Raw genomic sequence first — 11,181 nt, 5'->3', positions numbered from 1 at the left:
GTGGAGGAGGGGAGAGAGAGAGATGGTGGAGGAGGGGAGAGAGAGAGATGGTGGAGGAGGGGAGAGAGAGAGATGGTGGAGGAGGGGAGAGAGAGAGAGATGGTGGAGGAGGGGAGAGAGAGAGATGGTGGAGGAGGGGAGAGAGAGATGGTGGAGGAGGGGAGAGAGAGATGGTGGAGGAGGGGAGAGAGAGAGATGGTGGAGGAGGGGAGAGAGAGAGATTGTGGAGGAGGGGAGAGAGAGAGATTGTGGAGGAGGGGAGAGAGAGAGATTGTGGAGGAGGGGAGAGAGAGAGATGGTGGAGGAGGGGAGAGAGAGAGATTGTGGAGGAGGGGAGAGAGAGAGATGGTGGAGGAGGGGAGAGAGATTGTGGAGGAGGGGAGAGAGAGAGATGGTGGAGGAGGGGAGAGAGAGAGATGGTGGAGGAGGGAGAGAGATGGTGGAGGAGGGGAGAGAGAGAGATTGTGGAGGAGGGGAGAGAGAGAGATGGTGGAGGAGGGGAGAGAGAGAGATGGTGGAGGAGGGGAGAGAGAGAGATGGTGGAGGAGGGGAGAGAGAGATGGTGGAGGAGGGGAGAGAGAGAGATTTAATGTAGACGGAATAACGCACACAGGAGCAGAGGAATAGAGGGGAAGAGGTGGGAAAGGGGTGGGGGGGGGGTTATATTCAACGCATTGGAGGAATTGCAGTTTGACTGCGTTGTAGAAGGTTTCACACAAAGAATGGATAACTAACAAGCTGGGGGATCGGAAATACAAACGCACATGAAGTTGACGACAAAATGAATGCACCAAAAACAAACGAAATGCTTGAATCTACATTATTTTTAACTTTGGAAGGAGGAGTTTGAAGAAGTTTGAAGACGGGGTCTGTAGTAAGTTAAGTAGACTAAAGACGCTGAGATTGCGTTTCCAGAGGAAAGTGGAGGACAGAAACCGAAGGAAAGATGTTAGCAGAGACGAGCGTTCACTTTTATAAAAGGCCTAATGTGTACAATATTTAACCACTTTTGTTTTGCGCATGTCCTTTCAAATACGTTTATTTTCTCAAATAACACTGGATCCGACGGAGGAAAACGGTTTAGTCCAGAATGCGCATAGTCTTTTATCGAGATGTCAGCTGTATGTAGCCTGCGGTTAGTTTTTTTGGGGGTAGCCTAAAATATTTGGATACAGTCGTAAAGAAGATAGTTTGTAGCCTTCCCATTTCCCTAAGACTAAGCCAATCCGTGTTGGGACAATGTGGCCAATTTCTGTTTGTTTATTGTAACTTTATTGCAACAATTGTTATATGTATCGGTGTGGATAGCAACCTCGTGTAGCCTAGGTTACAGTACATTAGGTTGCATTTATTTTCATTATATTGTACAGTAAATGTAAAAAAAAAAAAAAAAAAAATTGGGGAGGCCAATTGGTTGGTAAAATAATTAGTAAATAAAATCAATATCTATTTGATGGCTTTTTCCGTCGTTGATAGAGAGTTTGATCGGGGTTCAAATCGCACAGTCCAGCTCACGGAGGAGGACTGCAGTTTGGTGGATAAAAGACTGGAGCCCATTTCAACCAGGAGTCTGATACGGGACAACGACTCGAACCAACGGACCACTCGTGGGAAAGGCCTGATTTTTGGGGGATTTAACTCCACAAGCCTGGAATCTAATCTTATTCACTTTTGTGAGAGAACCCGCATCCTGTCCTTTAGGCTATGCCTGTGTAAACCGTGATCAGGCAGGTATGCAGTTGAACCGACCGAAGAGCGCTTTAGTGTCGAGCTTCAGCCCGTCGATTTCCCCTGAGACGGCAGCCAGTATCGGTTCCTTCTCCAGCCAGTTTAAAACCATGCGCTTCTCCTACCACATCAGCCGCAGCATGGCAAGACCACAACCGCCGCTGCGCAGGATACGTGAGTAATCCATTTTCTTTTGTTGTAGCCTAAACAGTAGCCGATTTTAATAAGCATGTCAATCTTGGTGGAGCAAACTCCCAAATTTGTTTTAGGAAAATGCAAGCAAAGCCACTACACAACATTAAACAACACATTCATTGCACTATAAAGGTGACAAAAGGTGACCGGAAACTGTTAGGGCCTACATAAAGCTGTCCCAACATCAGAGCTTTCTTTTCAGCACCATGGAGTGAGTCCTCAGCACTGCAACACCTGGCTATCAGCGGAGTCTTGTCTGGCAGCAGCGAAACAGTTCATTCGGCCTCATTTACTGCCTTAAAAAAACATAGCTGAGATGACTGACTTGCTTAAACAAATGTGACAATTGAGATGTACAAACTACAGCATAAGGGGAGGACTAGCGGATCAGAGGCAATCCGTAATTTCGATTAAGACATTAATGAGCGAGATGGGCAACATAACTTTTGAAATGTAGAGTGGCAGAATACAGAACACAGAACATGGGCTGTTTCTTACAGTGTTCTCCCTGTACACCAAGTCAGAACTGTAGGATAAATTAAGGGGGCATGTAAGCAGACAATGAAAGCTCTTACAATATTCAATGATTACATTTCTCTAAAACAGGTTAAGGTGCACCACCAAGTCAGAACAGTAGGCGAAATTAAGACGTGAAAATAGACAACATTTTTAGGATGAGGCACATGGGCTACTAGGAGCTTACTACACAACATACACTTAGTATTACTTTCTTAGCTACATTATACACATCTCCCTGGCATATTACATCACTTATACAGCAGCATACAAGACATTTTTGGACTCACCTTGTTGTGTTGTTTGTGCTCACTTGAACAGGAAAGTGGTGCAGTGGTCCTTTGTGGGCAAATTTTGTCATCAAAGTCTGTCATTCTCTGGATTTATGGTGCTTTTAAAACAACTGGGAACTCTGGAAAGAAAACAAGGTAGAATCTTGTGATCTTCAGGTCGTGGCTCTAGAAAGAGGCCAGAGTTCAGGTCGTGGCTCTAGAAAGAGGCCAGAGTTCAGGTCGTGGCTCTAGAAAGAGGCCGGAGTTCAGGTCGTGGCTCTAGAAAGAGGCCGGAGTTCAGGTCGTGGCTCTAGAAAGAGGCCGGAGTTCAGGTCGTGGCTCTAGAAAGACGCCAGAGTTCAGGTCAGAGCTCTAGAAAGAGGCCAGAGTTCAGGTCGTGGCTCTAGAAAGAGGCCAGAGTTCAGGTCGGACCTCTAGAAAGAGGCCAGAGTTCAGGTCGTGGCTCTAGAAAGAGGCCGGAGTTCAGGCCGGACCTCTAGAAAGAGGCCAGAGTTCAGGTCGGACCTCTAGAAAGAGGCCAGAGTTCAGGTCGTGGCTCTAGAAAGAGGCCAGAGTTCAGGTCGTGGCTCTAGATAGAGGCCAGAGTTCAGGTCGGACCTCTAGAAAGAGGCCAGAGTTCAGGTCGTGGCTCTAGAAAGAGGCCGGAGTTCAGGTCGTGGCTCTAGAAAGAGGCCAGAGTTCAGGTCGGACCTCTAGAAAGAGGCCAGAGTTCAGGTCGTGGCTCTAGAAAGAGGCCAGAGTTCAGGTCGGACCTCTAGAAAGAGGCCAGAGTTCAGGTCGTGGCTCTAGAAAGAGGCCAGAGTTCACGTCGTGGCTCTAGAAAGAGGCCAGAGTTCAGGTCGTGGCTCTAGAAAGAGGCCGGAGTTCAGGTCGTGGCTCTAGAAAGAGGCCAGAGTTCAGGTCGGACCTCTAGAAAGAGGCCAGAGTTCAGGTCGTGGCTCTAGAAAGAGGCCAGAGTTCAGGTCGGACCTCTAGAAAGAGGCCAGAGTTCAGGTCGTGGCTCTAGAAAGAGGCCAGAGTTCAGGTCGGACCTCTAGAAAGAGGCCAGAGTTCAGGTCGTGGCTCTAGAAAGAGGCCAGAGTTCAGGTCGGACCTCTAGAAAGAGGCCAGAGTTCAGGTCGTGGCTCTAGAAAGAGGCCAGAGTTCAGGTCGGACCTCTAGAAAGAGGCCAGAGTTCAGGTCGTGGCTCTAGAAAGAGGCCAGAGTTCAGGTCGTGGCTCTAGAAAGAGGCCAGAGTTCAGGTCGGGGCTCTAGAAAGAGGCCAGAGTTCAGGTCGTTGCTCTAGAAAGAGGCCGGAGTTCAGGTCAGAGCTCTAGAAAGAGGCCGGAGTTCAGGTCAGAGCTCTAGAAAGAGGCCAGAGTTCAGGTCGTGGCTCTAGAAAGAGGCCAGAGTTCAGGTCGTGGCTCTAGAAAGAGGCCTGAGTTCAGGTCGTGGCTCTAGAAAGAGGCCTGAGTTCAGGTCGTGGCTCTAGAAAGAGGCCAGAGTTCAGGTCGTGGCTCTAGAAAGAGGCCAGAGTTCAGGTCGTGGCTCTAGAAAGAGGCCAGAGTTCAGGTCGTGGCTCTAGAAAGAGGCCAGAGTTCAGGTCGTGGCTCTAGAAAGAGGCCAGAGTTCAGGTCGTGGCTCTAGAAAGAGGCCAGAGTTCAGGTCGTGGCTCTAGAAAGAGGCCGGATTTACAATTCCCAGTTGGATGACTGTTCAACATGTATTTTCCCAGTCGGAGCTCGTTTATTCCTGACTTCCCAGTTAACTTGACTTCAGTGAATTCAAGACATCGCCGTTCCAAGTTAACTGTTGTTTTGACTGCGGCACAAATCATGCTTCATTGACAGCATGGCCAATGTTGACTGTTTATCACTTTAAGAGACACTTAATCCCAGATTTGGCAGCACACAGCCACTCCACTGAATAGCAGGCATGTGATTGCTTTGAAATGCTTTGCAGTTAGCCACTGTCACTGATTCTTTCCAAACCACTCATTGTTGAATTTGTGATTTCCAACGTGTTGTGTAATGTTTATGTCCAATGTTCCATGAGCACCGATATGTTTTAGCTATAATTTCCCTTCATTCTTTCTCTTCATATGACAAGAATTAATAAGGATTTGCCAGTAGTTTGTCGACTTGATTCATGATGATTTCTAGCTAAGATTTTAAATGTAGGATGTTGACATGATCACTCCAATCAAAGCTACTGTACATATAACGTGGTTTGACATCATTTTATCTGTGGCCAATGACCTTGAGCCTTCTTGGATGGGCACTTCTAATGTAACTCTATGGCAGCACCCAAGGGGCTTGAACTTTCTAGCTCTACCCTTAAAATCAAATCAAATTTTATTTGTCACATACACATGGTTAGCAGATGTTAATGCGAGTGTAGCGAAATGCTTCTGCTTCTAGTTCCGACAATGCAGTAATAACCAACGAGTAATCTAACCTAACAATTCCACAACTACTACCTTATACACACAAGTGTAAAGGGATAAAGAATATGTACATAAAGATATATGAATGAGTGATGGTACAGAACGGCATAGGCAAGATGCAGTAGATGGTATCGAGTACAGTATATACATATGAGATGAGTAATGTAGGGTATGTAAACAAAGTGGCATAGTTTAAAGTGGATAGTGATACATGTATTACATAAAGATGCAGTAGATGATATAGAGTACAGTATATACATATGAGATATAGTGATGGTACAGAACGGCATAGACAGGATGCAGTAGATGATATAGAGTACAGTATATACATATGAGATGAGTAATGCAGGGTATGTAAACATTATATTAAGTGGCATTGCTTAAAGTGGCTAGTGATACATTTTTTACATCAATTTAAATCAATTTCCATTATTGTAGTGGCTGGAGTTGAGTCAGCCTGACAGTATACTCTCGATGGTGCTACTATAGAACACTGTGATGCAGCCTGACAGTATCCTCTCGATGGTGCTCCTGTAGAACACTGTGATGCAGCCTGACAGTATCCTTTCGATGGTGCTCCTGTAGAACACTGTGATGCAGCCTGACAGTATGCTCTCGATGGTGCTCCTGTAGAACACTGTGATGCAGCCTGACAGTATCCTTTCGATGGTGCTCCTGTAGAACACTGTGATGCAGCCTGACAGTATCCTCTCGATGGTGCTCCTGTAGAACACTGTGATGCAGCCTGACAGTATGCTCTCGATGGTGCTCCTGTAGAACACTGTGATGCAGCCTGACAGTATGCTCTCGATGGTGCTCCTGTAGATCACTGTGAGAGCTCTCGGGGACAGGCCAAATGTCTTCAGCATCCTGAGGTTGAAGAGTCGCTGTCGTGCCTTCTTGACCACGGTGTCCGTGTGGTTTGACCATTTCAGCTTCTCTGAGATGTGTACGCCGAGATATTTCTCCACAGCGGCCCTGTTGATGAGGATGGGGGGATGCCCAGCCTGGTCCCTCCTGTAAGTCCACAATCAGCTCCTTTGTTTTGCTGACGTTGAGCGAGAGGTTGTTTACCTGGCACCACGCCGTCAGAGTTCCTCCCTCCTCCCTGTAGGCCGTCTCGTCGTTGTTGGTGATCAGATCTACGACTGTCGTGTCGTCAGCGAACTTGATGATGGAGTTGAACCTGTGTGAGGCCAGACAGTCGTGGGTATACAGGGAATACAGGTGGGGGCTGAGGACGCACCCTGGTGGGACCCCCGTGTTGAGAATCAGTGTTGAGAAGGTAATGTTGCCTACCTTCACCACCTGGAGGCGAACCTTCACCACCTGGAGGCGGACCTTCACCACCTGGGGGCGGACCTTCACCACCTGGGGGCGGACCTTCACCACCTGGGGGCGGAACTTCACAACCTGGGGGCGGACCTTCACCTCCTGGAGGCGGACCTTCACCACTTGAAGGCGGCCCGTCAGGATGTTCCGGGACCCAGGGATGAGTTCAGACCCAGGGCTGTGAGCTTTGTAATGAGCTGATAGGACACTATGGAGGCGGACCTTCACCACCTGGAGGTGAGCTGATAGGACACTATGGTATTGGAGTTGTCGTGGATGAACAGCATCCTCACAAAGCATTCCTTTTGTGCAGGTGGGTGAGGGCAGGGTGCAGTGCAATGGTGATTGCGTTGTCCGTGGATCGGTCAGGGCGGTAGGAGAATTGGAGAGGGTCGGGCGTGTCGGGGAGGGAGGAGGTGATACGGTCTTGGACTAGCATCTCAAAGGACTTCATGATGACGTGAGGGCTACGCGTCGGTAGTCTTTCAGTTCAGGTACTTGGTAGGCCGGATAATAGTGGACATCTTGAAGCAGGTGGGAATAGTGGCCTGAGCTAGGGAAATATTTAAAATGTCAGAGAACACAACAGCCAGCTGGTCTGCATATGCTCTTAGGGCACGGCTAGGGATTCCGTCTGGGCCGGGCAGCATTAACGAGGGTTAACACGTTTGATTGACTTCAGTAGAGACTGTGAGTGTGTAGCCCACGTTGCCATCGGGGGGGGCTCTCCTCTGCAGCGCACGGTCATTGTGCTTGAGAAACAGGTGTTTATATCCCCCGGTAGGCGTTGGTGACCGTGATGCGGCTGGCTGGTGCGGCTGGCTTTCTTTTTGTAATCCGTGATCTGCGTAAGTCACATATATGTACTGTTTGACACAACTATTGTCCCAGTCACCTTGCTCTGTTTATAAGAATCTCAATTCAAGGGGGCCGTATTTGCATGGGAAGCATATGTTAAACATTGCCAAAGCAAGTGAAGTAGATAATATACAAAAGTGAAATAAACAATAAAAATGAACAGTAAACGTTACACACACAGAGGTACTAGCATCTCTCTCTCTCTCGTTCAGTTTTTCTACAAGGCTGCTGTCGCAGCTTTTTGATTTTGGGAACGTTTTCAAAGACACTATCGGTATCACGTCTTATGTATTTTTCAATGAATCCGGTGGTCCAGTCCACGTATTCATTGTTGTTATCTCCAGAGATAGCGTGGTCCAGTCCACGTATTCATTGTTGTTATCTCCAGAGATAGCGTGGTCCAGTCCACGTATTCATTGATGTTATCTCCAGAGATAGCGTGGTCCAGTCCACGTATTCATTGTTGTTATCTCCAGAGATAGCGTGGTCCAGTCCACGTATTCATTGATGTTATCTCCAGAGATAGCGTGGTTCAGTCCACGTATTCATTGTTGTTATCTCCAGAGATAGCGTGGTTCAGTCCACGTATTCATTGATGTTATCTCCAGAGATAGCGTGGTCCAGTCCACGTATTCATTGATGTTATCTCCAGAGATAGCGTGGTCCAGTCCACATATTCATTGATGTTATCTCCAGAGATAGCGTGGTCCAGTCCACGTATTCATTGATGTTATCTCCAGAGATAGCGTGGTCCAGTCCACGTATTCATTGTTGTTATCTCCAGAGATAGCGTGGTCCAGTCCACGTATTCATTGTTGTTATCTCCAGAGATAGCGTGGTCCAGTCCACGTATTCATTGATGTTATCTCCAGAGATAGCGTGGTTCAGTCCACGTATTCATTGATGTTATCTCCAGAGATAGCGTGGTTCAGTCCATATATTCATTGATGTTATCTCCAGAGATAGCGTGGTCCAGTCCACGTATTCATTGATGTTATCTCCAGAGATAGCGTGGTCCAGTCCACGTATTCATTGATGTTATCTCCAGAGATAGCGTGGTCCAGTCCACGTATTCATTGATGTTATCTCCAGAGATAGCGTGGTCCAGTCCACGTATTCATTGATGTTATCTCCAGAGATAGCGTGGTCCAGTCCACGTATTCATTGATGTTATCTCCAGAGATAGCGTGGTCCAGTCCACGTATTCATTGATGTTATCTCCAGAGATAGCGTGGTCCAGTCCACGTATTCATTGATGTTATCTCCAGAGATAGCGTGGTCCAGTCCACATATTCATTGATGTTATCTCCAGAGATAGCGTGGTCCAGTCCACGTATTCATTGATGTTATCTCCAGAGATAGCGTGGTCCAGTCCACGTATTCATTGATGTTATCTCCAGAGATAGCGTGGTCCAGTCCTCGTATTCATTGATGTTATCTCCAGAGATAGCGTGGTTCAGTCCACGTATTCATTGATGTTATCTCCAGAGATAGCGTGGTCCAGTCCACGCTATCAAAACAGTCTTGGAGCGTGAACCAACGTTGTACAGACCTGACCACCAGAACTTCTCTCTACAGTTTTTGTTTGTAGGCGGGGAGAAGCCAGATGTGGAGTCCACACTTGCACGTTAGAGCAAACTTCAAGTACAAAAATACCAACAAAGACGAATACCCTAAATATCTCACAGCGACCTGTGACCCCATCGGTAAACATTACAGGTGTGTCCATAACATGTTCCCTCCACCTGCTTTGAAATGCTGCACACTGATGGATGTGTGTGTGTGTGTGTGTGTGTGTGTGTGTGTGTGTGTGTGTGTGTGTGTGTGTGTGTGTGTGTGTGTGTGTGTGTGTGTGTGTAACACCGAGAGAACCTTGCCTCACATTGCACAGCCTCTCTGATTCAGCATGACTCTCGACTCCTTATCTCAACTAGACTGGCTCAGATCCTGAGACGACTTAAACTGCACGACCAAGGGATATCCTATCCCCTGCTATCCCCTGCTATCCCCTGCTCTGCTGAGTAACGCAATGCTGGGAAGAACCGACAGAGTCACATCCTCTTCCACAACACATCAGAACTTCCTCTTGGGGGATTATTGAAGACGTGGGTCCCGTTTTAAAGGAACAATAACTTATAAAGTCTCAGTCGCCAGGCGTATCCTCTACACAGTGGGGTTTATTACATCAGAGTGAAACCTCTTTTATTGTCTGAAGTAAGATCTGAAGTTTCAAACATCTGATGTCTAGTTTGTGTCTGCATTTCACCAACGATTTCACCAACGATGACCACAAACTACTCCCAGTCCTCACTGACCTCCTCACTGACCTCCTCACTGACCTCCCCACTGACCTCCCCACTGACCTCCCCACTGACCTCCTCACTGACCTCCCACTGACCTCCCACTGACCTCCCCACTGACCTCCCCACTGACCTCCCCACTGACCTCCCCACTGACCTCCCCACTGACCTCCTCACTGACCTCCCCACTGACCTCCCCACTGACCTCCCCACTGACCTCCTCACTGACCTCCTCACTGACCTCCTCACTGACCCACTGACCTCCCCACTGACCCACTGACCTCCTCACTGACCTCCCCACTGACCCACTGACCTCCTCACTGACCTCCTCACTGACCTCCCCACTGACCTCCCCACTGACCTCCTCACTGACCTCCCCACTGACCTCCTCACTGACCTCCTCACTGACCTCCCCACTGACCTCCCCACTGACCTCCCCACTGACCTCCCCACTGACCTCCTCACTGACCTCCTCACTGACCTCCCCACTGACCTCCCCACTGACCTCCCCACTGACCTCCCCACTGACCTCCCCACTGACCCACTGACCTCCCCACTGACCTCCTCACTGACCTCCCCACTGACCTCCCCACTGACCTCCTCACTGACCTCCTCACTGACCTCCCCACTGACCTCCTCACTGACCTCCCCACTGACCTCCTCACTGACCTCCCCACTGACCTCCCCACTGACCTCCCCACTGACCTCCTCACTGACCTCCCCACTGACCTCCCCACTGACCTCCCCACTGACCTCCCCACTGACCTCCTCACTGACCTCCCCACTGACCTCCCCACTGACCTCCCCACTGACCTCCCCACTGACCCACTGACCTCCCCACTGACCTCCCCACTGACCTCCTCACTGACCTCCCCACTGACCTCCCCACTGACCTCCCCACTGACCTCCCCACTGACCTCCCCACTGACCTCCCCACTGACCTCCCCACTGACCTCCCCACTGACCTCCCCACTGTCACAATGGAAGACTTTAACTGTTATGGTGCATATATAAAGCCTTTAGCTGTTATGGTGCATATATAATGCCTCTAACTGTTATGGTGCATATATAATGCCTTTAACTGTTATGGTGCATATATAATGCCTCTAACTGTTATGGTGCATATATAATGCCGTTAACTGTTATGGTGCATATATAATGCCTCTAGCTGTTATGGTGCATATATAATGCCTCTAACTGTTATGGTGCATATATAATGCCTTTAGCTGTTATGGTGCATATATAATGCCTCTAACTGTTATGGTGCATATATAATGCCTTTAACTGTTATGGTGCATATATAATGCCTTTAACTGTTATGGTGCATATATAATGCCTCTAACTGTTATGGTGCATATATAATGCCGTTAACTGTTATGGTGCATATATAATGCCTCTAGCTGTTATGGTGCATATATAATGCCTCTAACTGTTATGGTGCATATATAATGCCTTTAGCTGTTATGGTGCATATATAATGCCTCTAACTGTTATGGTGCATATATAATGCCTTTAACTGTTATGGTGCATATAT

At 48.2% G+C, this 11,181-nt stretch overlaps 1 protein-coding gene across 1 annotated transcript in view; it reads left to right on the top strand.

The window, feature by feature from the left end:
- Positions 1–682: 682 nt before the first annotated feature.
- LOC118377911 (FYVE, RhoGEF and PH domain-containing protein 1-like) overlaps positions 683–11,181 on the top strand; it is a 118,613-nt gene continuing 108,114 nt past the window's right edge. The window contains exon 1 of the mRNA XM_052484166.1: positions 683–1,902. Within this exon, the coding sequence (XP_052340126.1) occupies positions 1,734–1,902 (169 nt within the window). The 5' untranslated portion in view covers positions 683–1,733. The remainder of the gene's footprint in view (positions 1,903–11,181) is intronic.

Source organism: Oncorhynchus keta, chromosome 28 (genome assembly GCF_023373465.1).
Source record: "Oncorhynchus keta strain PuntledgeMale-10-30-2019 chromosome 28, Oket_V2, whole genome shotgun sequence".
Lineage (NCBI taxonomy): Eukaryota > Metazoa > Chordata > Actinopteri > Salmoniformes > Salmonidae > Oncorhynchus > Oncorhynchus keta.
This window is presented reverse-complemented; position numbering and strand designations above follow the sequence as displayed.